This window comes from Dendrobates tinctorius, unplaced genomic scaffold (genome assembly GCF_039654945.1).
Source record: "Dendrobates tinctorius isolate UK_male_01 unplaced genomic scaffold, ASM3965494v1 ptg000026l, whole genome shotgun sequence".
Classification (NCBI taxonomy): domain Eukaryota; kingdom Metazoa; phylum Chordata; class Amphibia; order Anura; family Dendrobatidae; genus Dendrobates; species Dendrobates tinctorius.
In genome coordinates, this window is record NW_027361694.1 from 20062501 (window position 1) to 20089644 (window position 27144).

The window sequence follows — 27144 nt, forward strand, 5'->3', positions numbered from 1 at the left end:
CATATCAACACATCTGATTTATGCCTTTTACTTTTTTCAGCTTTTATCGTCTTGTGCTCGAACCAGAGTTGACATTTTTAAGTAACAGTCTCTCTCCGGGTCCGTCTGCTAAGTTCCTGGACATGCCCGAATCCCCTCTGCTAACTCTGAACATGAACACCCCAGAGAGCTGGCTTGTAGAAGTGGTGCACAGCTCATGTGATCTCGATAACATCCATCTAGAAGACGTGAGTCGTCATTGTCCACCTTACTGCTGTAATGCTGATTAGTCTCTACTGTAACAGCCATTTTTTTTATTATTTGATACTAAATCCGCATGAAATCTTGCAATGCTTTTTCAGTGATAAATGTATGAAGTATATGGGACTTTTCTAAAATTATAGAAGAACCACCAGGCATGTATGACTTACTGCTTTTATACTTTAATCTGGGATTGTATTAATAGTTAAAGTCAGGAGATCCAGCAGAGACTTATCTCCTTGGTCTCAAACTGATACTGACCTCAAACATCTTTGGTCCCTGATGGCTTAAACAAGCTAAAAATGCACTTATTCAGAGGATCATTCACATCCATCTTGGATCCATAATGTCCGTGTGAATAAGGCCCTGTCTTGTTAATCCCAAGTTGTATCAATACTGAGGATGAGCAATATCGCCGCCTAACTGGTTATGGAGCTGAAATGTTGTCAGTGCAAATAATTATGCCCTGCCAGCACTTATTTGGCTCTGTCATGTGCACACTAATTATTCATTAATGTATTTACAATGCTTTTTTAAACAATTTTTAAAAGAAGGAAAAAACCTTGAATTTGTCATTATGTTAAAGGGAACCTGTCACATCCTTTTTAGCATATAAGCTGTGGCCACCGCCATTAGGGGCTTGTCTACAGCATTCTGTAATGCTGTAGATAAGCCCCCGATGTAACCTGAATGATAAGAAAGACAAGTTAGATTATGCTCCCCCGGGGGGCGGTCCGGTCTGATGGGTGTCGCGGGTCCGGCACCTCCCATCTTCACTCGATGACATCCTCTTCCTTCTGTTGCGGCTCCTGCGCAGCTTAATTCTCTGCCCTATTGAGGGCAGAGCAAAGTACTGCAGTGCACAGGCTCTGGGAAAGGTCCTAGACAGGGCTGTGGAGTCGGTAAGCCAAACCTGCGACTCAGACTCCGACTCCTCAATTTCCCTTACACCGACTCCACGACTCCGACTCCGACTCCCACACATATTGCTTATATTTAAGTGAAAAATTTATTGTAGTACAATGTGAACCTCAGACATTTAATCATTTTTATGATCCAATAATCAAGATATTTAGATAGAACAGAATATATATTGGTGTACTACCCGGTTTTCATTCTTTTTGGTACAGATACGATATGGATAGACAGATATGGATAAATGGATAGAGCAGATTTCTAATCTGTTTTTGCTATTGAAAACATTATCTATGAGCTCAAAAACCTTTCAGGTGATGCAGTTTTTTAAAAAGATGATCAACTTTTGCAGCTGAAAATCGTATCCTCAAAAAACACAGGAAAAACGCTGTGTGTGAATGTAGCCTTAGATCAGGAATAGAACAGCCATTTATAGGACATTTCATAACTTTCCCAAACTCCTATGAAAAAATATTCAGCACATCCTGCATTGAACTACTGTGCCCAATTTATTATATATTTTAGGAGTCTGAGTCGGTCCATTTTATACCGACTCCAACTCCGACTCCGACTCCACCAAAATGAGCTCCGACTCCGACTCCACGACTCCGACTCCGACTCCACAGCCCTGGTCCTAGAGACTGCAGCAGCCAGAAGGATGCAGATATACTGGAAATGCCAGGTGACCAGGTGACGATAAGGCACCTGGTAGCGTTTGCATGATAAACGTAGAGTCGCTTTTTAATGCCATGGTGGGAGTGTCAACCTTTTTTTTTTTTTTTTTTTTTTTTTTTTTTTTTTTTTAAGCAAAGCTATTTTTCTCCAAGCCCTTTAAAACATTTGTCATAAAAAGTCGCCTAGTATGTCTTCACCTGGCTTATTAACTTTTCAACTTGTTGTGTTAGTCATTCTTTTATTTACAGGTTACTTGTCCCCCTGTCATTTCCTGCCTATGAATGGTAGTTTGCTGCTGATAGTGTCTACTGGAGCAGAAGTCTCAAATGTGCAGTCTATAGATTATCTGCATTCAAAACATGTTTCAGATGTTTTACTTATTTTCTATATAGGACTAAAACTTGTGCAAATAAAAAGTAGTGTTGCTTTCCCTAGCCGATAAGGCCTCTTTCACACTTCAGTTTTTTGCATTAGTCAAAATCCGCCAAAAGGACGGATGGTGGATCCGTTGTAGTACTGATGACAGCGGATGCCACCCGTCAGGTTTTTTTGACGGATCTGACAAAAGAAGAATTTTAAAGGAATCGCAGCCTGGAGGAGAGAGAGAGGGAGAGAGCACCCAGAAAGAATTTCGGGTTAAAACAGTGTCTGGAGGATCTGGCAGAGGAAAAAACGTTGCAAGCTCCGTTTTTAAATCTTTGAGGATGGTGACGGACAGCAACTTTTGGCGGATCCGCAAAAAAAACGGATGCAACTGACGACAATCCGCCAATAATGGAAGTCAATGGGGAAAAAAACAGATCCTCAAAAGAAAATTGCGGATTCGTTTTTTTCAAAACCTGGCGGATTGTGACTGACTGTAAAAAACTGAAGTGTGAAAGAGGACTAACACAGCAGTAACACTCGTCTTCCCAGGTTAGAATGAGACAGTGACCAGATGAATTACTGCGATCAGAACCTCGTACTTATCTGGTTTGCACTGTAACTGGCTAGTAGGCCACATGACCGAACACTTGTGTTTTCCAGGTAGAAGGGATTGTTACAGCAAACTATGAATTGGAGTACTTTTTACTGGAGGGGCACTGCTTTGATGTGACAACAGGACAACCACCTAGAGGTCTCCAGTTCACCCTGGGCATGAAGAATCATCCAGTCATAGTAGACACTATAGTCATGGCTAACCTGGTGAGTGTGTTAATAAAGTGATTTCTGCCCGTAATTGGCTTAAATTCTAAAAGCTGATAGATAAGTTGCAGATTGCGGAGAGTCTGACCGATGGGACATCTTCTGTTTCCCCGAGTAAGGATTTGGAGTTCCGGTTTGAATGAAGCTGTGGTTGAACATGTTCATTACTTTACACATTGCGCTGTGTCATGATTCAGAAGTCTGCAGTCATTTCAAGTGGAAGAAGACCTTGCTCTCAAACTTGGACAACCCCTTAACGACCAGGCATACTTCAGTTTCTCCATTACCGTTTTTTGCTCCCCTTCTTCCCAGAGCCATAACTTTTTTATTTTTCAGTCAATATGGCCATGTGGGGGCTTGTTTTTTGTGGGACAAGTTGTACTTTTGAACAACACTATTAGTTTTAACATTTGTACTGGAAAATGGGGGAAAAAAATCCAAGTGCAGTGAAATTGCAAAAAAAATAAAAAATGCAATTCCACGGTTTTGTTTTTTCTACCATGTTCACTAAATGCTAAACCTGACCTGCCATTATCATTCTCCAGGTCATTATGCGTTCAGACACAAAACATGTATAGGATTTTTTTTAATTAAGTGGGGAAAAAAGAAATCCAAAATTTGTTAAATTTTTTTTTTTAAAAAAAGGTGCCATTTTACGAGACCTGTAGTGTCTCCATTTTTCATGATTTGGGTCTGGGTGAGGGCTTATTTTTTTGTGCACCAAGCTGACATTTTTATTGATACCATTTTTGTGTAGATTGCATTTTATTGCAATGGAGCGGCGACCAAAAAAAACGGAATTCTAGTGTTACTGATCTATACAGCTGACATATGCTCTCTCAGACCGCACCAATCACAGCATGTCACATGTTGTTTTTTTTTTTTTTTTTAAACTTTATTGTGGCATCACTGTGATTGTCTGGTCAGAATTAGGGTAATCAGCCAATCCCAGCAATAGCAGATGCAAGGGGTGTGGGGGTCGTGCAGCCCCCAGGGCTATATGTACAAGGATGGCCTGCTGTCCGAGATGGCAGCCATCTTAACTCGGTCACCGCTCGATGCAGCGCTGAGTCTGGAAATAGTGGCACCATATATATATACTTCGCTTTGCGAGAGTGCAGCAACCGCAGCGCCTTATATATGTGTTGCATGTCGTGAAAAGGTTAAAATAGATCTATATATAAAAGAAAAAAATAGCATAGTAATTTCTCTATGTTCAAACTGTTTAAATCCCCACTCCAGTTTTTGTTTTGTTTTATTTATTGCTGGCGTGGTTTTACTAATGAAAGTTTCCTGTCCCTAGTAATATACTGTACTTACAGGCCGCCATATTCTTCTGTCATCGGCGCCGCTCCGGTCATCTTTTGCAGATTGTAAGCTGTCGGATCGCTCCAGTGTTTGCCAAGCTAGCCGAAGGTCACTATTCAATGTAAGTCTATGAGAGCCAGGATGAGGCCAGAACGAGGATCCCATAGACTTACACTGAGAGCTTGTGACTGTTACAGCATGACCAGAGCGACACTAGGAAAAGCAGAAGGGGGCTGGTAAGTATGTTACTAAAGGCAGGGTACTTGCTTTACATTAGTGGCCCCACTCCAGTGGTGAAGAGAAAAAAAAAAGCTCCACTGGGGCTTTAAATGAGAGATTTGATTTGTCTAGACTTAGGCTATGTGCCCACGTAGCGTTTCTGAAGCAGAATATTCCTGAGCGGAAAAGCACATCCTCTTCCCGGGAAAATGCATGCGTTTTATGAAGCGCTATTGTTAAGCGGTTTTGCATGCGTTTTTGGAATACAATTGTATTGTATGCAAAACTAATAAATATGCTGCGTTTTTTTCCGCTAAGCGTTTCCGCTGCGGAAAAAACACACCATTAGCACAACATGTGCGGATTCCATTCTGCTTACATTGGATGCTTTTCTTAAGCGTTTCCGCATCAGAAACGCGCATCTAAAAGCGCCACGGAAACGCTTAAACGCAACGTGGGCACACAGCCTAAGAAAGATTTGCTTTTGGCAGTCTGGGCAACATGCCAGATATGGCTATAATATTATGCATCATGGAGTCATCTGTTTTTATAGGGGCCGGGGTTTGCCCTAGTTTTACACCAGATTTACTATGTTCATATTCCTGGAGAAAACAATTGTAACCGCTTACTCAGCAGGCAGCAATAATGACAAACCTGACCTCGTGGCTGGGCTTTGTTTCCACTGGATGATAGATTGCAGCTGCACCGACATGATGGGTTTTGGATCTCTTCCGATTCTCATACATTAGATAAGTACATATTTTGTTTTTGTTTGTGCGGATGGCTTGCTGCATTGCACTTTAGTCAAATGTAAAATAAACATTAAGGGAAACCGCTGTACTTGAGAGATACAGCGCAAACGGCGCCATAGTGTAATGGTGGATAATGAATCTGTTGCAATGATCTCGGCTGCGGTGTTTCAGTATAGTATAATATAGAAAAGTACAATAAGCAATTCGCTGCTAGGATTTCACAGGGAGATGATCTGATACAGTATTACACATGAAAGCACGGTAAGAGTTCAAATCCCTGAATAAAGATCTGTTCAAATTACCCATTTCTGTACATTCGATTTAAGGTACCGGAGCAGGGTAAAATACTTCCATCCCAATAAAAAGTTAAGCAACTGTTTGCCATTTGGAGTTTAACCCCTTAGTGACCGAGCCAATTTTTACGTTAATAACCAAGCCAATTTTTTACAATTCTGACCACTGACATTTTATTAGGTTATAGCTCTGGAAGGCTTCAATGTATCCCACTGATTCTGACATATTGTACAGTACTTCATGTTTAAATTTCTTTGCTGTAACTTGCCTTTATTTAAAAAGCAGAAATTTGACAACTTTTGCAATTTTCAAACGTTTCATTTTTGTGCCTTTAAATCAGAGTCCTAGCCCACAAAATAGTTAAATAACATTTTCCACATGTCATCTTTACATCAGCACAATTTTGGAAACATATTTTTTTTTTTGTTAGGGCATAAGGGTTAAAAGTTGAACAGTGATTTCTCGTTTACAAATTTACAATACCATTTTTTAAGGACCACATCACATTTGAAGTGACTTTGGGGGGTTAATATGCCAGAAAATACCCCAAAGTGACACCATTCTAAAAACTGCACCCCTCAAGGTGCACAAAACCACATTCAAGAAGTTTATTATCCCATCAAGTGCTTCACAAGAACTAAAGCAATGTGGAAGGAAAAAAATAACATTTTTAACTTTTTTTCACAAAAAATTTACTCTAGACCAGGAGTGGGCAATTAATTTTCCAGAGGGGCCACATGAGATCGTGACTGTTGTGGAGGGCCGAACCAACAGGCCGAAATTAATTCTGCTCAATATTAATATATTATAATTTTTATATTATTGATAATTTTTATTAATATTAATTATCACTTTATATTGAGCAGCATTAAGTATGGTGACATCCCCCTATATCATTTGAACCCGAATTAATTCCCTTCTGTATATCGTATGAGCCCCCCAACAGCCACTTATATGCGGCATGAGTCCCACACAGCCTCCCCATATGCGGCATGAGCCCCACACATCTGTAGGTGAGGGCAACCGACCGGGGGGTGGTCTGTTACTTGCCGCAGACAGACTTGAGACAGAGACAGGATCGTGTTCAACAGGTCTTCTTTATTGATCGTCTTTACACGACCCACAGCACCTCACAGCAACGGCACATTAATTTTCGCAGCCTTACACAGCAGCTGCTCAACAATTCCTATAGCCGCACACAGCAGCTGCTTGTCAATCTTCACAGCCGCACACAGCAGCTGCTCAACAATCCCCTCAGCCACACACAGTAGCTACATGACAATCTCCACAGTCGCACACAGCAGCTGCTCGTCACTCTCCACAGCCGCACACAGCAGCCGCTTGACGATTCCCTCAGCTACCCACAGTAGCTGCTTGACTTCGTACACTGGCCCAGATACCTGCACTTTCTTTCGTTGACAAATGGACGTCCCTCGCGGCTCTGTCACTGTGGCTGCCCTAGGCCTATCATCACAGCGTTTCACCAGTCCGAGTCCGTTCGGTTTAGTGGTACCCCAGGCTGTATCTGTCTGCGGACCTCTTTGCTCTCCGTCTGTGGCCTCTTCTGTCTGTCTGCGGCTAATCCTGTCAGGGCCACCCCCCATAACTGGCACAACTGTGAGTCCTCTCAGGAAATTCCTTTCTCCTCAGCCGTGCTTCTTGTTTCCTGTGCTCCCTTCGCTGACTAACTTTTCCAGAACCTTCTCTCTTTTATGCACTTCTGTTCTGGTAACCCCGCCCACCATGACTCAACAGTTTTCTTAGCCAATGGCTGTTGTTCAGTCCTGACCTCACAGCTCTCCATTGCCCTCTAATGGTCAAAATCCAATACTACAGCCCTCCTTCCTATTTCCAGCTGTTTCCCCTCTTTTACTACAACAGTCTACCTTCTATACACTACACCTCCGCCCTTCTACAGACAGGTCCGTATGTCAGTCCACCTTCCCTACACTTTCCTTCCTTTATCCATTGTTGTCCTCGACAATCTGGTCTCCCTAATTTCCGTTCTGAAACTTTCCCACCTTTTGTCGGACCGGTTGTTGAGCCAGGCCCGCGATACACGGGGGCTGAACCAAACCGGGAGCAATCATGCTCCGAGTAGCTCACGGCTTACTCGCCAGCGCGTACACCACCATGACAATTCCTTCAGGTTGGGTTAGGTCCATCCGGACTACTCTACGGATGTGTACCTCCCACTGCTCTCCCCTTCTGTCACCCTCTTAACGTCATGACCTACCAGGTCATCGTCAACGTCCTCCTAACCTTCTGGGGTATACGTCTGGTACTTGGGGACTGTTGTCTACTCTGATTCAATCTGTCTCTTCTATCCCATCAATTTCAATCATGGTTGGCATTTTCCTCTTTGCTCGCAGTACCCGGGACCTGTTGAACATTTTTTTTTTTTTTTAGGTAACACTTCAACATTTCAAACTTGGCTATATATACTAAAGTTTTTTTTTTTTTTTAGGCATAACATTTTTCCTTTTAACCAAAACATAAATATTATGAACATTGGTGCTCCCCCTTCCTTTGAAGAGAGTACTCCCCTGTATGCATCCCCACTACACCAGGAGTGGGCACTTATTACCCAATTGAGGACTTCAAACTGTCCCTAAGTCATGCAGTGGCACACAACAGTCCCGGCAGTCCATTTAGAAAGATACTCCGGGCCACCTCCTGGCAGCCGATGTTTCGCCAATTAGCAGGGAACTCCACAGCCGTGAAGTCCCCGGGATGCTTGAAATGTTCTGGGCCTCGAGTGTCCCCTGATGCCCGAGACCCAGGAGTCCTTGTCTCTTTTTATGGAGGCTCATACCCCTCAGGGTAGGTGATGACTGCTACCGCATAGCAGCCGCATGGGCAGTATTCGTTTTAATAGGAGACTGGGTCTCCCTCTCGCAGAGCCCGTCCATGTCTGACGGGGGTCACAGTGAGGTAGTCTTTGTGGCCAGTGGCGAGGTCCCGGATAAATTCATAGCCTTTTGCGGTGTTAGTATATACAAGCCGCCCATATGATTGAGGGATAGTCATGACTGCCTCTTCCTTCTCGTGTAACAGTGCCCACACCTCCTGCTCTTTGGCCTCCTTCTACTCAATAATCTCTGCATCCCAGGCGGAGGGTCCGGTGTAGGCCGCAGAGTCAAGTGGGTGGGCCACAGTCGGGGTCAAGAACGGGGCAGAGGTGGCCGCGGACATTGGGGAGCAGGCCGCAGCCAGAGTCACGGACGGGACAGAGGCGGCCACCGGCATCGGCAGGTAGGCCGAGGAGCAGGCCGCAGCAGGGATCAAGGCAGCCGCGGGCTCCAGCAAGAAGGCCGCAGCAGGAGCCCAAATGGCGGCAGGCCCTGATGGACAGGCCACCGCCGGAAGATGGAGTGCGGCAGGGGCGGCCACAGGTCGGTTCCGTGCCGGCGACACGGAACAAGGTGCCGCGGGGCGGCTCAGGATTGCTGACAGGAGCCGCAAAGTCATCCAGGGCTGGGGTCGCTGAAGAACGGGAGGTCAGGCGGGGAGGCCGGGGGCAGGTGTCAGGGCCCTGGGGCCTGTCTAGTACACGGGGCATGGGGGCGGGGTCTGCCTGCGGTGCCGCCGGCTGAGCCGGAGTAACGCTCACCTTCCCCGGCACCGCGGCTCCCGACAGTCCATCCCGCAGCTCCTCCAGCAGCCGATGTTCTTCACCCTGCCGTCTGGCAGGGCCAGCCTCCAGGCCCGATGACTCCGCACGGACGATCGGCAACAGCTCCTCTAGCAGCTGTTCCTGGTAGTCCAAGGTGGCTGCAAAATCCTGTGCTTTTTGGCACCAAATCGCCACAGCCATTTTTAACAAGGCCTTTTTCGCTCCAGATCCACCTGCAGAAATCCAGCAATTCACAGTCCAGTTTGTAATCCACAGGAAAAGATCTTCAACCCGTTCAGCTTGGGTCCTTTGAATCTTCAAGGCAGGTTTACCGCTGAAGATGTTGTATTTGCGGTGAAGATCCTGCCGACTACGCCAAATGTAGGTAAGGTAGGAATGAGGGCAACCGACCGGGGGGTGGTCCGTTACTTGCCGTAGACAGACTTGAGACAGCGACAGGATCATGTTCAACAGGTCTTCTTTATTGATCGTCCTTCCACGACCCACAGCATCTCACAGCAACGGCACATTAATTTCCGCAGCCTTACACAGCAGCTACTCAACAATCCCTATAGCCGCACACAGCAGCTGCTCAACAATCCCCTCAGCCACACACAGTAGCTACATGACAATCTCCACAGTCGCACACAGCAGCTGCTCGTCACTCTCCACAGCCGCACACAGCAGCCGCTTGACGATTCCCTCAGCTACCCGCAGTAGCTGCTTGACTTCGTACACTGGCCCAGGTACCTTCACTTTCTTTCATTGACAAATGGACGTCCCTCGCGGCTCTGTCACTGTGGCTGCCCTAGGCCTATCATCACAGCGTTTCACCAGTCCGAGTCCGTTCGGTTTAGTGGTACCCCAGGCTGTATCTGTCTGCGGCCCTCTTTGCTCTCTGTCTGTGGCCTCTGCTGTCTCTGTCTGCGGCTAATCCTGTCAGGGCCACCCCCCATAACTGGCACAACTGTGAGTCCTCTCAGGAAATTCCTTTCTCCTCAGCCGTGCTTCTTGTTTCCTGTGCTCCCTTCGCTGACTGACTTTTCCAGAACCTTCTATCCCTCTTTTGTGCACTTCTGTTCTGGTAACCCCGCCCACCATGACTCAACCGTTTTCTAAGCCAGTGGCTTTTGTTCAGTCCTGACCTCACAGCTCTCCATTGCCCTCTAATGGTCAAAATCCAATACTACAGCCCTCCTTCCTATCTCCAGCTGTTTCCCCTCTTTTACTACAACAGTCTACCTTCTATACACTACACCTCCGCCCTTCTACAGACAGGTCTGTACGTCAGTCCACCTTCCCTACACTCTTCCCTATATATACTGCACGAGACCCACACAGCCTCCCTATATACAGTGCATGAGCCCCACAAAGCCTCCCTATATACACTGCATGAGCCCCACACAGCCTCCCTATTAAGAGCATGAGCCCCACCCAGCCTCCTTATATACACTGCAGGAGCCCCACACAGCCTCCCTATATATACTGCATGAGCCCCACACAGCATCCCTCATATTCGGCATGAGCCCTACACAGTCTCCCTATATACACTGCATGGGCCCCACAAAGCCTCCGTATATACAATGCATGAGCCCCATACAGCCTCCTTATATACACTGCAGGAGCCCCAAACAGCCTCTCTGTATACACTACATGTCACACCCATAGCGACCTCATGTGCAGCATGTCGCCTCCATATGCAGCACCATGTCACACACCCCCGTGTGCAGCACCATGTCACACACCCCCGTGTGCAGCACCATGTCACACACCCCCGTGTGCAGCACCATGTCACACCCCTCCGTGTGCAGCACCATGTTACCCCCCCGTCACCCCCCCCCCATGTGCAGCACCTTAGCCTCACCATGCCCACCCAAACATTCTATACACATGAAAAAAATAAAAGCACCACATACTCACCTCAGTCCCGTTCCCGGGTGCTCTGCTTCTCTCTGCCTCCGGTGTGCTGACTCTCTGCAGTACACAGGTGATGCGATGAAATGTCATCGCGTCAGCTGTTTCACACGCTGACTGGTGGAGGAAGTGGCTGGAGGCAAATGGAGACAGCGAGCGGATGGGCACCGTGCATCCCATGGACATCTGGTTTCCAGCCCCACGGCTGTTTCGTTCTGCGAGCCGACTGAGACAGCCAGGGGGCCGGATGTGGCTCGCGGGCCACACTTTGCCCAGGTCTGCTTTAGACTCAAACTTTATTTTCACAAGGGTTTCAGGAGAAAATGGACGACAATTTGTTGTGCAATTTCTCCTGAGTACGACAATATCCCGTATGTGGGAGGAAAGCCACTGTTTACACACATGGCAGAGTTCAGAAGGGAGGAAGCACCGTTTGACTTTCTGGACACAAAATTGTCTGGAATCGAATGCGGTCACCATGTCGTGTTTTGAGACCCCCTGAAGTGCCTAAACAGTGGAAACCCCCCAATTCTAACTCCACCACTAACAGAACCCTAACCCCAGCACACCCCTAACCCTAGTCCCAACCCTAACCCTCACCCCAACACAACCCTAACCCAACACAACCCTAATCGCACCCAACACCACTCTAACCCCCAACACCATCGCAACCCTAACCAAATCCCCAATCCTATCCTAACTAAGGTTGTGACAAAGGGGGGGTTTGATTTACTATGTTTTTTATTTTGATCACTGTGATGGACCCTATCATAGTGATAAAAATGAACCAATAGGAAAAATCTCCTATTGTTGCCGGGTGCCGATCAGCTGATCTTGGCGGGGGCACTGCTCATGCGCACTCCATTTTCTTCCAGGAAGGTAATGCAGAGGGCTGGGGGACGGAGCAGGAGGGTCTGGGGATGCCGGCGGGAGGATCGGGTGACCCCATTTCTCTCTCCTTTGGTATGATAGATCATATCGGGGAAAAGAGAATTGAATGGCAAATCAGAGATTTTCCGACGACTGTTGGCGCTATACAATTATTTCTTAACACCTTTAACCCCTTTCTGACATCTGACGTACTATCCCGTCCATGGGACCCGGGACCCTATGCCCATGGACGGGATAGTACGTCATAGCGATCAGCGGCGCACACCTCGTGAGCGCCGCTGATCGCGGCCGGGTGTCAGCTATGTGTCAGGGGCGGTCACAGACCGCCCCCGACAGGTTAACCCCTGGCACACTGCGATCAAACACGATCACAGTGTACCGGGGTTTTAGGGAAGCATCGGCAGGGAGGGGGCTCCCTCCGTGCTTCCCTGAGACCCCCGCAGCAGCGCAATGTGCAGCGCTGCTGCGGGTGCCTCCTTCCCTGCAGGTCCCCGAATCCAAAATGGCGGCTGGGGCCTGCAGGGAGGCGGCTTCCTCATGCCTGCAAAGCGCCGGCATAAGGAAGCCTGCAGCACTGCCTGTGACAGATCGCCGATTTGTCACAGCGATCTGTGATGTGACAGATCAATGATCTGTCACATAACAGTTAAGTCCCCCTGGGACATTATAATAAAGTTTGTAAAAATAATTTATAAAAAAATCGCTAAATAAATTAAAAAAAATTCATTTTTTGGAAATAAAGAAAACAAAACAATAAAAGTACACATTTAGTTTCGCCACGTCCGTAACGACCCGCCCTATAAAACTGTCCCATTAGTTAACCCCTTTAGCGAACCCCTTAAAAAATATAAAACAAAGCAAAAAATAATGCTTTATTATCATACCGCCGAACAAAAAGTGCAATAACGCGCAATCAAAAAGACGAATATAAATAACCATGGTACCGCTGAAAACGTCATCTTGTCCCGCAAAAAACGAGCCGCCATACAGCGTCATCAGTGAAAAAATAAAAGTTATAGCTCACAGAATAAAGCGATGCAAAAATAATTTTTTATATAAAATTGTTTTTATTGCATAAAAACGCCAAAAAATTAAAAAAAGATATAAATGAGGTATCGCTGTAATCGTACTGACCCGAGGAATAAAACCGCCTTATCAATTTTACCGCACGCGGAACGGTGTAAACGCACCCCCCAAAAGAAATTCTTGAAATGCTGGTTTTTGTTCATTCTGCGTCCAAAAAATCGGAATAAAAAGCGATCAAAAAATGACACGTGCCCGAAAATGGTACCAATAAAAACGTCAACTCGTCCCGCAAAAAATAAGACCTCACATGACTCAGGGGGACAAAATATGGAAAAATTATAGCTCTTAAAATGTGGTGATGCAAAAACTATTTTTACAATAAAAAGCGTCTTTAAGCGAATGACAGCTGCCAAATATAAAAACCCACCATAAATAGTAAATCAAACCCCCCTTTATCACCCCCTTAGTTAGGGAAAAATAATAAAATTAAAAAAATGTATTTCCATTTTCCCATTAGGGTTAGGGCTGAGATTAGGGTTAGGGGTGTGTTGTGATTAGGGTTGGAGTTAGAATTGGGGTGTTTCCACTGTTTGGGTACATCAGGTGCTCTCCAAGCGCAACATGGCGTCTGATCTCAATTCCAGCCAATTCTGCTTTAAAAAAGTCAAACGGTGCTCCTTCCCTTCCAAGCTCTGCCATGTACCCAAACAGTGTTTTACCCCCTGTGATAAAACACTTCGGGATCGCCTTTGCTGGGGTCAAAGGTCACGTGCGTTCAGCATGAAACTCAGGCGCAGAGCTGGGATTCGGGTATAACTGACACTGGGTCAGGTTTATTAATGGTGAAAGCAATGCATAAAGAAATAAAACATAAAACAAATCCTTGCCTGTCCGGCACTAACTAAACAAAGTACAACCTAACTACCAACTGGCGGGCTTCTCCCGTCCAGCCAAACCACAGTTGCAGTGGGCACTGCTTCCACTCACGTGTGTCTCTCACACAGACAGGCTCTCTGTGTTCCCAAGCTGAGACACTCACACAACCACCTTGCATCCTTTTATATCCACCTCTCATTCATTAGCAAGCAGGTGTGATACTGACCAGACTAGGCCACATAGGAAAAGAATCTGGGCGAGATATACCTGCCCTCATCCACTATTCCCACATGATTCTCACATATCCCCCCCCCCCTCTGCTCAGACCACTCTGGTCGAGCAATGACACCCGCCAAACAGTGCACTCGGGACAGGGCATCTGTATTCCCCATCTGTACCCCTGGGCGGTGCTCCACCGTAAAAGTGTAGGCCTGCAGGGCAAGGAACCACCGGGTCACCTGGCTATTCCGTTCCTTGTTCAAGTGCATCCACTTGAGAGGGGCATGGTCAGTGATCAGCCTGAATCTTCGGCCAACCAGGTAATATTTGAGGGCCTCTAGAGCCCACTTAATGGCGAGGCACTCTCTTTCTACGACTGCATACCTTTGCTCGTGTTTATTCAGCTTCCTGCTGAGATAGAGGACTGGGTGTTCCACTCCGTCCCTCACTTGTGAGAGTACGGCCCCGATACCGGTATCAGAGGCATCCGTTTGTACCACAAACTCGCTGCGGAAGTCCGGAGTCACCAGTACGGGCTGAGAGCAAAGTGCCCGTTTTAGGCTATGGAAGGCTTCTTCAGCCGCTAAACTCCATTTAATCATGACGGAGTCTTTCCCTTTTGTAAGATCCATCAGGGGGGTAGCGATGGCTGCAAAATTGGGTATGAACCAGCGATAATAGCCGGCGATCCCCAGGAAGGCTTGCACCTGCTTCTTGTTGACAGGTTGTGGCCAGTCCTGAACCGCCTGAATCTTATCAACACCCCTCCCAATTACATACCCCAAATACCGGGCTTCTTCTAGCCCGATGTGACATTTCTTGGGGTTCGCGGTTAGACCTGCCTCCCACAGGTCGTCAATCACAGCTTGTACTTTCTGGAGGTGAGTCTCCCAGTCCAAGCTGTAAATGACAATGTCATCCAAATAGGCCGAAGCGTACCGCCTATGTGGCCTCAAGACTCGATCCATCAGTCTCTGGAAGGTCGCCGGTGCCCCGTGCAGTCCAAACGGCATATACACATACTGAAATAAACCTTCCGGCGTAGCAAATGCCGTCTTTTCTCTGGCAGCCTCAGCCAGAGGGATCTGCCAATACCCATTTGTTAGATCTAGGGTCGTAATATACCGGTCTATTAACTCGTCGACCCGGGGCATAGGATAGGCATCAAATTTTGAGACCGAATTCAGTTTCCTGAAGTCATTGCAGAACCGGATGGTGCCGTCCGGTTTAGGAATTAGCACAATCGGGCTGGACCACGCACTGTGCGATTCCTCAATGACTCCTAACTCTAACATTGCCTTCACTTCTCGGGAAACGGCTTCACGGCGCGCTTCCGGGATTCGGTAGGGCTTTACGTGAACTGTGACACCAGGTTCCGTTACGATGTCATGTTTCATTAGCATAGTCTGCACGGGTTTTTGTGAGAAAAACTTTTGGTTGTGAAGTAGAAACTGCCTGACCTCAGTCTTTTGCCGCTCCGAGAGAGTCTCTGCAACCCGTACCTCCGGCACGGTATGCGGGCAGACAGGACGGGCCAGCTCCGCTGACAAGGCAGACCGATCCTTCCAGGGCTTTATCAGATTTACATGATAAATCTGTTCAGGTTTCCGTTTACCTGCCTGGTATACTTAGTAGTTTACTTCACCAACTCTTTCCTTGATCTCAAAGGGGCCCTGCCACTTTGCCAGGAACTTACTGTCCACCGTGGGGACCAGGATCAACACCCTATCTCCGGGTGCAAACGTACGGATCTTGGCGCCCCTATCATAGATTCTTTTTTGGGCTCCTTGAGCCTGTATCATGTGTTCTTTGACGATAGGCATAACAGCCGCAATACGGTCCTGCATTTGTGTGACGTGATCTATCACTGTTTTAAATGGAGTGACCTGACCCTCCCAGGTTTCTTTTGCAACGTCTAACAGTCCGCGAGGACGTCGGGCGTACAATAACTCGAAAGGCGAGAATCCCGTGGAAGACTGGGGTACTTCCCTGATGGAAAAAAGCAAATACGGAAGTAAATAGTCCCAGTTCTTCCCATCCTTGTCTATCACCTTTCTCAGCATCTGCTTCAGAGTTTTATTGAACCGTTCAACCAACCCATCTGTTTGAGGGTGATACACGGATGTGCGTAACGGTTCGATTTGTAACAATCGGCAGAGCTCCTTCATTATCCTGGACATAAAGGGGGTCCCCTGGTCGGTGAGTATCTGTTTTGGTATACCGACCCGACTAAACACATGCACCAGTTCCTTGGCAATCGTCTTGGTGGCCGTGTTACGCAAAGGGATGGCCTCCGGGTAACGAGTGGCATAATCCAAGATGACCAGGATATGTTGGTGTCCACGTGCAGACCGTGGAAGGGGCCCAACTAAATCCATCCCAATCCTCTCAAACGGGACTTCAATAATAGGTAGGGGTACCAAAGGGCTACAGAACCGGGGCTTAGGTGCAGAGGCTTGGCAGTCAGGACAAGACTCACAATATACACGAATATCGTGATGCATGCCTGGCCAAACAAAACAGTGTAATATCCTTTTGGTGGTTTTCTGGACTCCCAGGTGACCTCCCATCACATGTCCGTGGGCCAGGTCCAGCACCTGCCGCCGGTAGGGTTTTGGCACTACTAATAGTTGCACCGTATCTTCCCCCTTTTTCTCTATGTGATAGAGTAAATCATTCTCCAGAACCATGTAAGGATATGCCCGCCTAGAGCCAGGTTTACGGGTACCCCATTTATCACTTTTACATTTGTCCTAGCCTGAGAAAGGGTAGGATCCTTTATTTGCTCGCTTTGGAAGTCATCTTTCTCAACTTCTAAATCCGGCAAACGGGGAGGTGGACGGCTGTCGGCCTCCTCCTCTTCCCCGGTCTCCTCCGTATCACCTGCCATGACTGAAAACGGGAACGGCAGGTCATTTCCTGCAGACTCTTCCCCAGAGTCTTCTGGGGAGACCTCTTCCAGGGGTTCGGGACCCACACGTGCCCTGGGAGAAGAATCATGTACACTATTACCCTGGGGTATCAACTGATTCTCCCACAATTGCCAGAAGTGGGGAAAATCCCGGCCCAGGATAACATCATGCAATAACGCCGGGACGAGTCCCACTTTATGTTGCACAGACCCATAGGAAGTAGTAATGCATATGACCGTGGTGAGGTACGAACAGGTGTCTCCATGCACACACGTTACAGAAAATTTGTCTGATGGTCCAGTCGGGGCTGACACCAGACTGGCCTTCACCAGAGTCACCACACTTCCCGAGTCTAACAATGCCACCACATTTTTGCCATCAACAATTAAATCACACAAGTGTTTTTCCACATCCTTTTGACCGGCATTCACACTCGCCACCCGTGCAACCATAGACATGCGGTTTTTAGAGTCTGTGACGTCGCACTGCATGGGTTCAGTAGTGACCGGACAGTTCGCAGCAATATGTCCCATCTCTTGGCAGCGGAAACACCTAACGGACCCCTTGCTTAGACCATAGTTCGTTACTCTCGGCCTCGCAGTGCGGGCAGTCCCGTTTTCCTCCCCCACTGTCTTAGGGATTTTTCCATCTCCCCTACTCCCTGGAACAGTCTTACCGGTTCCACGTGGAGATGAAGAACGAGGTGGGGTAGCATCGTCTCGGAGTCCTTCCGCCACTGAGTAACGTTCAACCAGATCCACCAGTTGATCTGCCGTCGTAGGATTTCCATGGCTTACCCACTTCCTCAGTGCTGGCGGTAGAGCTCTCAGGTACTTGTCCATGACGACTCTCTGGATTATCTCTGGCGCTGTCAACACCTCGGGTTGTAGCCACTTCTTCGTCACGTGGATCAGGTCGAACATCTGGGACCGCGGTGGTTTATCCGGCTGATAAGTCCATTGACGCACTCTCTGTGCACGGACAGCGGTCGTCACTCCCAGACGGGCCAAGATCTCGGCTTTCAATTTGTCAAAGTCCTGCGCGGCTTCAGGCTCTAAGTCATAATAAGCCTTTTGGGCCTCACCGGAAAGAAACGGGGCAATCAGGCCGGCCCATCGTGCCTTCGGCCATTTTTCTCGTACCGCCGTCCGTTCAAACGTGGTCAGGTATGCCTCGACGTCCTCTTCGGTCGTCATCTTCTGCCAGTACCGACTCACGTGAATCACTCTTGACTCGGCTTCCAGGTTAACCTCATGTAGGCTTGCCAGGCGCTGCGCCACCTGCTGGAGAAGCGAACGATCGGTAGCTGTCATGTCCACCAACTCCTTCAGCTGGGCCATCATCACCCGATTAGCTTCTTGCTGGACGGCGGTGGACTGTACCAGTGCTTTCACCACGTCCTCCATGCTCATGCTTGCAACGTGATGCCCGCGTTCTCCACCACAATGTGATAAAACACTCCGGGATCGCCTTTGCTGGGGTCAAAGGTCACGTGCGTTCAGCATGAAACTCAGGCGCAGAGCTGGGATTCGGGTATAACTGACACTGGGTCAGGTTTATTAATGGTGAAAGCAATGCATAAAGAAATAAAACCTAAAACAAATCCTTGCCTGTCCGGCACTAACTAAACAAAGTAAAACCTAACTACCAACTGGCGGGCTTCTCCCGTCCAGCCAAACCACAGTTGCAGTGGGCACTGCTTCCACTCACGTGTGTCTCTCACACAGACAGGCTCTCTGTGTTCCCAGGCTGAGACACTCACACAACCACCTTGCATCCTTTTATATCCACCTCCCATTATTCATTAGCAAGCAGGTGCGATACTGACCAGACTAGGCCACATAGGAAAGGAATCTGGGCGAGATATACCTGCCCTCATCCACTATTCCCACATGATTCTCACACCCCACATATGGGGTATCCGCCTACTCAGGACAAATTGCAAAACAACTTTTGGGGTCCAATTTCTCCTGTGACCCTTAGGAAAATATAAAATTGGGGGTAAAAACATCATTTTTGTGGAAAAAAAAATATTTTTTTATTTTCACGCCCGGGCATTATAAACTTCTGTGAAGCACTTTCGGGGTTCAAGGTGCTCACCACACATCTAGATAAGTTCCGTGGGCGGTCTAGTTTCCAAAATGGGGTCACTTGTGGGGAGTTTCAACAGTTTAGGCACATCAGAGGCTCTCCAAACGCGACATGACACCCACAGACCATTCCATCAAAGTCTGCATTCCAAAACGTCACTACTTCCCTTCCGAGCCCCGACGTGTGCCCATATGGTAGTTTTATCCCACATATGGGGTATCAGCATACTCAGGACAAATTGGACAACAAGTTTTGTGGTCGAATTTCTCCTGTTACCCTTGGGAAAATAAAAAAAAATTGGGTACTAAAAGATCATGTTTGTGGAAAAAATGATTTTTTTATTTTCACGCCCGGGCGTTATAAACTTCTGTGAAGCCCTTGGGGGTTCAAAGTTCTCACCACACATCTAGATGAGTTCCTTGGGGGGTCTAGTTTCAAAAATGGTGTCAATTGTGGGGGGTTTCCACTGTTTTGGCACATCAGGGGCTTTCCAAACGCGACTTGGTGTCTGATCTCAATTCCAGCCAAAAAAGTCAAATGGCGCTGCTTCCCTTCCGAGCCCTGCCATGTGCCCAAATAGTCGTTTACACCCACATATGGCATATCAGTGTACTCAGGACAAATTGCACAATAACTTTTTAGGGTCCTCTTACCCTTGGGAAAATAAAAATTGGGGGTGAAAAGATCATTTTTGTGGAAAAAATATAAATTTTTAATTGTACGGCTGTACGTTATAAACTTCTGTGAAGCCCTTGTGAGTTCAAAGTTCTCACCACATATCTAGATAAGTTCCTTGGAGGGGTCGAGTTTGCAAAATGGTGTCACTTGTGGGGAGTTTCCACTGTTTAGGCACATCAGGGGCTCTCCAAACGTGACATGGCAGCCAATTTTGCATTGAAAAAGTCAAACGGCGCTCCTTCCCTTCTGAGCTCTGCCATGCGCCGAAACAGTGGTTCCCCCCACATATCAGGTATCGGTGTACTCAGGAGAAATTGGACTGCCAAAGTTATTGTGCAATTTCTCCTGTTACCCTTGGTAAAATAAAAAAAATTGGACCTGAAGTAAATTTTTTGTGAAAAAAAGTTAAATGTTCATTTTTATTTTTTTAAACATTCAAAAAAATTCATGTGAACAACCTGAAGGGTTAATAAGCTTCTTGAATATGGTTTTAAGCACCTTGAGGGGTGCAGTTTTTAGAATGGTGTCACTTTTGGGTATTTTCTATCATATAGATCCCTCAAAGTGACTTCAAATGTGATGTGGACCGCAAAAATAAAATGGTGTTGTAAAAATGAGAAATCGCTGGTCAACTTTTAACCCCTATAACTTCCTAACATAACAAAAAATTTGGTTCCAAAATTGTGCTCATGTAAAGTAAACATGTGGGTTACTTAAGTTTTTTGTGTGCCATATCTCTGTGATTTAAGGGCATAAAAATGCAAGTTGGAAAAATGCAAAATTTCTAAAATTTTCGCCAAATTTACGGCTTTTTGACAAATAAACGCAAGTTATTTGATTGAAATTTTACCACTAACATGAAGTACAATATGTCGTGAGAAAACTGGGTCAGAAGCACCGGGATCGATGGAAGTGTTTCAGAGTTATTACCTCATAAACGGACAGTGGTCAGAATTGTAAAAATTGGCCCGGTCAAGTACATGCAAACCACCCTTGGGGGTAAAGGAGTTAAAAGCAGCGCTGAGGAATAAGGCCCCTTAACTGCCACCGTTAAAAGCTGAGACGACGAAAACTAAATCTCTGAGCAAGCCAAAATACTCGGAGGACACCCCAGCATGCTCAGGAAAACCCGAGCAACGCGTGTACTCGCTCATCACTACTAAGGATGCAAACAAACAAGTACTCTCACAGCTTAGTTGATAGTTGAAAATGTTATGGGTCTCTGAAAAAGGTGACCGCATTTGTTTTTTTGTTGTTTTTTTTTTTTCCGATGTCTTTTTCCACCCTTAATACATTGGAAAAAAATCTGTTTTTAGTTTTGCCATAATGATACTGACCTGGACAGCAGAATCAATACTGTAAAAACAATACCCCCAACAAATGGAAGAATTACAGGTTTTTGCTTCACAATTTTGCCGCACTTCAAATTTTTTCTGTTTTCCTGTACACTGCAAGTTACAATCTATGGTGTACCGTATATACTCGAGTACGAGCCGATCCGAGTATAAGCCGAGGCCCCTAATTTTGCCACAAAAAACTGGAAAAACTTATTGACTCATATAAGCCTTAAAAATAGATACACATAAAGGTAAAATTAATTGAGACATCAGTAGGTTGTGTTTTTGAATATCCATATTGAATCAGGAGCCCCATATAATGCTCCATACAGTTGATGATGGCCGCTAAGATACTCCATACAAAATACGCCCCATATTATGCGGCACAAAGGTTAATAATGGCCTATAAGATGCTCCATAGAATAATATGCCCCATATGCTGCTCCATAAAGGTTATGGCCCCATAATATGCTCCATAGAATAATAGACCCCATATGCTGCTCCATAAAGGTTATGGCCCCATAAGAAGCTCCATAAAGTTTGACTCCATAAGATGCTCCATAGAATATTCCCCATATGCTGCTCCTTAAAGGTTATGGCCCCATATGCTGCTGCCGCAAATAAAAAAAGAAATGGCTTGCTCACCTCTCGTTGCTGGGGGCCAGGTGCCGGTGCCCTGAGCAGGTGGGGACACCAGTGCGCTATGAGGGACAGGTGCTGGCGTCACCGCTGGTTCAGGGCCCCAGCACCTGAGATATTCACCTGTCCCCATTCCACCGCCGCTCGCCTTGCTGTCTTCTGGGTCCTCTGTCAATGACTGTTCAGGCAGAGGGCCCGCAATAACCACATCATCACGCCCTCTGACCTGAACGTCACAGCCTGAGGACGCTGAGGACAGAGCGGTGGGACAGGTGAATATAGTATGGCTCCCCCGTCATACTCACCCCGTCCTGGCGCGTCTTTGCAGCCCCTGCTTCTCCCATGGTCTCCGGCACCACAGCTCTTCCAGTGTTCAGCGGTCACTTGGTACCGCTCATTAAAGTCATGAATATTCACATATTCATGACTTTAATGAGCGGTACCAAGTGACCGCTGAATACAGGCGCCGGAGACCATGGGAGAAGCTGGGGCTGCAGAGACCGTGCCAGGAGGGGGTGACTATGATCTGACACCCGCGCTCCCCCGCCAACCCCCTGGTATATGACTCGAGCATAAGCCGAGAGGGGTGCTTTCAGCCTTAAAAAATGGGCTGAAAATCTCAGCTTATACTCGAGTATATACGATAATTAAAAATTGCAACATGTCCCACAAAAAACTTACATTTCCAATGACATAGCCATATAACAATTGACTAGTGAGGTCATGTGGCAATTATAGAACTTCAATTTCTCATTGTGTAATGTGATTTGAAAACAAAATGGTTTTGTGTGGATGTACAGTATATACTCCAGTATAAGCCGACCCGAGTATAAGCAGAGGCACCTAATTTTACCATGAAAAACTGGGTAAGCTTATTGACTCGTGTATAAGCCGGTTATGCATTGTTCCCTCATCCCTGTCCTGGTATGCATGGCTCCCCCGTCTCTGTCCTTCTATGCATAGCACCTTATCCCCTATCCTTGTATGCATGGCTCACCCATCGCTGTCCTGGTATGCATGTCTCCCCCGTCCCTGTCCTGGTAGGCATGGCTCCTTATCCCCTATTCTTCTTTGCATGGCTCCCTGGTCCCTGTCCTTGTATGCATGGCTCCCCCATCACTGTCCTTGTATGCATGGCTCCTTATCCCTATCCTTGTATGCATATTCAAAAAATAAACATCCTACTCACCTTCCTCCGCGCCCTCGCCGCATTTCGTTCTGGCGCCAGTAGCTCTTCCTGCCGAGTGACCACGTGGCACCGCTCATTAAGGTAATGAATAGTCACTCCACACCTATGGGAGTGGAGAGGCGTGCATATTCATTACCGTAATGAGCGGGGCCACGTGATCACTCCGCCAGAAATGCTTCTGGCGCCGGAACCAACAAGATGCAGTGATGGCGCGCAGGAAGGTGACTAGGATGTCTTCTGGAAGCCGGCGGCTGTTGGTATCACTGTGTGCACACGTTGCGGATTCTGCTGCGGAATTTTCCGTTCGGATTTGTATAAATCCGCAGGTCAAAAGACCTGCAGTTTATCTGCTTATTTAGTGCGGATTAACCTGCGGTTTGACACCTGTCATGGAGTAGGTGCCAAACCGCTGCGGAATCCGCACAAAGAATTGACATGCTGCGGATTTAAATCCGCCGCAAATCCACTTGGAAAATTCCGCACCGTGGGCACTGCGTTTTTAAATTTACATTAAATTTAATGGTACTGTACACCGCAACGGAAACTGCTGCGGATCCGCAGGGCCAAATCCGCTGCGGATCCGCAACATGTGCACACACCCTAAGAGAAATGAATATTCATTTCTCTTTAGCAGCAGGCACAGTTGCAGCCGCCGGCTCCTGCCTCCTGTGACCCGCTGCTCCGCAGCTTCCCCTCCCCCGCCGGCCCTCTGAGACAATTGACTTGTGTATAAGCTGAGGGGGGCGTTTTCAGCACAAAAAATGTGCTGAAAATCTAGTCTTATACACTAGTATATATGGTAGTTTAATAAACACATTTCTAATGATCTGTCCCCTTTAAGAATTAAGATTGCCCGATATGTTCTATTTACATAAAAATATAGAATTTTTACTGCTGGATTTTTACATTAAGTCCTAGTATATGCTGGTCCATTGCAAAAGCGGGAACATAAATGGAGATGAAATTGAACTTTTTACATTAATGCTCCGTACATTAGAAACCTTTACTCATTTTTTAAAATCTAGCATAGCGAATTTATATTTTACTCATTATTTAAATGAAAGTTTAACAAATTGATGGAAAAAATCATATTCTATATATAAAATTACTGTATAGGAATTTTTTTATGAAGAATTTTGTAAATTACTATAAATTTGTACTAAGCAAAGTGAAGATGCTTTATTATAGATCTAAGCTCTTGTTTTTTACCTAATAGGGATATTTCCAGTTGAAGGCCAATCCAGGGGCATGGCTGCTGCGGCTTCGTAAAGGAAGATCAGAAGATATTTACCATATAGTTTCGTACGTATTAGAGTACTAGAGTACATAACGTTAATTTTTTGTGAAGCATAGATTAAGTATTTCTTACCTTTTAAAATTATAAACTATTGCACAGCTGGAAACTAGGTCTGCAACAACCTCATAGATCTGCTGGATGCACCTTATAAATAATTGTATTTCTATAGCGCCGACATATTCCTCAGCACTTTAGATTTTAAAAGGGACTTGTACAGACTATAGACATTACAGCAAAACATTAAACACAAAGATCAACAGATACCAAAAGGAATGAGGGCCCTGCTCGCAAGCTAACAGTCTATGAGAAAATAGGGGAGACATGAAAGGTGGATGGTAACAATTGCTTTCGTTGTTCGGACCAGCCATAATGTAGGCAATCGGGCGTTCATGTAATGCTGCGTTAACCGGTTATCAGCCAGAATATGTAAAAGTACAGACACAGAGGGCTATTAAATGCATAAAGCGTATGAGAACATATGAGGAACCTGGTTACGGTAAAAATTTTGAATGGGCAACACAGGAATAGTTAGATTAACCCCTTCATGACCAATGACGCCACATAGGCGTCATGAAAACTGGTACCAATCTAACCAGTGACACCTATGTGGCGTCATGACTTTAAAGCCCCCCTGCGGGTCGGGTGACCTAGGTCACTGAAAGGTCACCCGACCCTAAGATACAGGGGGCTTTGTGCTTCGCCCCCACGTGGCTACGATCGCTCTGATTGGCTGTTTCACTTTTAACAGCCAATCAGAGCGATAGTAATATTTCATCAATGAAAATTGATGAAATATTACAATCCAGCCATGTCCGACGCTGCTGTAGCATCGGACATGGCTGGTGACACCGATCTGACCCCCCCCCCCACCAGTTAAGTGGGGCGATCTGCCCCCCGCCACTGAATGACAGCGGCTATGTGCCGCCGTCCCGGACCATGGGCGCCGCCATATTGGAAAATGGCGGGCGCATGCGCAGTGTGCCCGCCGGCTGCAATTTACTTTCATTCATTTTGATCACTGTGATAAACTCTCACAGTGATCAAAGTAGAATGAAAAGTAAATAAACCCCGTTTATCACCCTCATAGGCAGGAACAACTAATAAAATAAATTATTTTTATTTTTCCGTTAGGGTTGGAAAGAGGGTTAGGGTTGGAATTAAGGTTAGGGTTGGAATTAGGGTTAGGCTTGTGGTTAGGGTTATGGTTAGGGTTGGGATTAAGCACATCAGTGGGTCTCCAAACGTGACATGGTGCAACCATTGATTCCAGCCAATTTTGTGTTCAAAAAGTCAAACGGTGCTCCCTCACTTCCAAGCCCCGACGTGTGCCCAAACAGTGGTTTACCCCAACATATGGGGTATCAGCATACTCAGGAAAAATTGCACAACAACTTTGGGGGTCTAATTTCTCCTGGTACCCTTGGGAAAATAAAAAATTGGGGGCTAGAAAATTATTTTTGTGGTAAAAAATTTTTTTTTATTTTCACGTCTCTGCGTTCTAAACTTCTGTGAAGCACTTGAGGGTTCAAAGCGCTCACCAGGCATCTAGATAAGTTCCTTGGGGGTCTAGTTTCCAAAATGGGGTCACTTGTGTGGGGTTTCTATTGTTTAGGCACATCAGGGGCTCTGCAAACGTAACGACGACCGCAGACCATTCCATCAAAGTCTGCATTTCAAAACATCACTACTTCCCTTCCAAGCCCCGACATGTACCCAAACAGTGGTCCCCACCCACATATGGGGTACCAGCATACTCAGGACCAACTGGACAAAAACTTTTGGGGTCCAATTTATCCTGCTACCCTTGTGAAAAAAAAATTGCTGGCTAAAAATCATTTTTTTTGAGGAAAAAAAATTATTTTTTATATTCACGGCTCTGCGTTATAAACTTTTGTGAAGCGCTTTGGGGTTCAAGGTGCTCACCACACATCTAGATAAGTTCCTTGGGGGGGGTCTAATTTCCAAAATGGGGTCACTTGTGGGGGGGTTCCACAGTTTAGGTACATCAGGGGCTCTGCAAATGTAACATGATGCCCGCAGTCCATTCCATCAAAGTCAGCATTTCATAATGTCACTACTTCCCTTCCGAGCCCCGACGTGTACCCAAACAGTGTTACCCACCCACATATGGGGTACCAGTGTACTCGGGACAAACTGGACAACAACTTTTGGGGTCCAATTTATTCTGGTACCCTTGTGAAAATAAAAAAATTGCGCACTAAAAAATAAATAATTTTTTGAGGGGAAAAAAATATTTTATTTTCACGGCTCTGCGTTATAAACTTTTGTGAAGCACTTGGGTGTTCAAAGTGCTCACTATGCATCTAGATAAGTTCCTTAGTGGGTCTAGTTTCCAAAATGGGGTCATTTGTTGGGAAGCTCCAATGTTTAGGTACACAGGGGCACTCTAAGCACGACATGGTGTCCGCTAACGATTAGAAGTAATTTGCATTTCAAAAAGTCAAATGGAGCTCCTTCCCTTCTGAGCCCTGCCGTGGGCCCAAACAGTGGTTCCCCCCCCCACATATGGGGTACCAGCGTACTCGGGACAAACTGGACAACAACTTTTGTGGTCCAATTTCTCCTGTTAGCCTTGTGAAAATTAAAAATAGCGTGCTAAAAAATCATTTTTGAGGAAAAAAAATTATTTTTTATTTTCACTGCTCTGTTATAAACTTTTGTGAAGCACTTGGGGGTTCAAAGTGCTCACTAAACATCTAGATAAGTTCAATAAGGGGTCTAGTTTCCAAAATGGGGTCACTTGTTGGGGAGCTCCAATGTTTAGATGCACAGGGGCTCTCCAAACGCGACATGGTGTCCGATAATGATTGGAGCTAATTTTCCATTCAAAAAGTCAAATTGGTGCTCCTT

The 27144-nt window shown here is 46.3% G+C and overlaps 1 protein-coding gene across 3 annotated transcripts in view; it reads left to right on the forward strand.

Moving 5' to 3' along the window:
* The window catches only part of UGGT2 (UDP-glucose glycoprotein glucosyltransferase 2), a 548948-nt gene that overhangs the window by 365172 nt on the left and 156632 nt on the right, over positions 1-27144 (forward strand). For all 3 annotated transcript variants that reach the window (XM_073569568.1, XM_073569567.1, XM_073569569.1), the window contains exons 27-29: positions 41-227; positions 2857-3015; positions 24193-24278. In XM_073569568.1, the coding sequence (XP_073425669.1) occupies positions 41-227; positions 2857-3015; positions 24193-24278 (432 nt within the window). The remainder of the gene's footprint in view (positions 1-40; positions 228-2856; positions 3016-24192; positions 24279-27144) is intronic.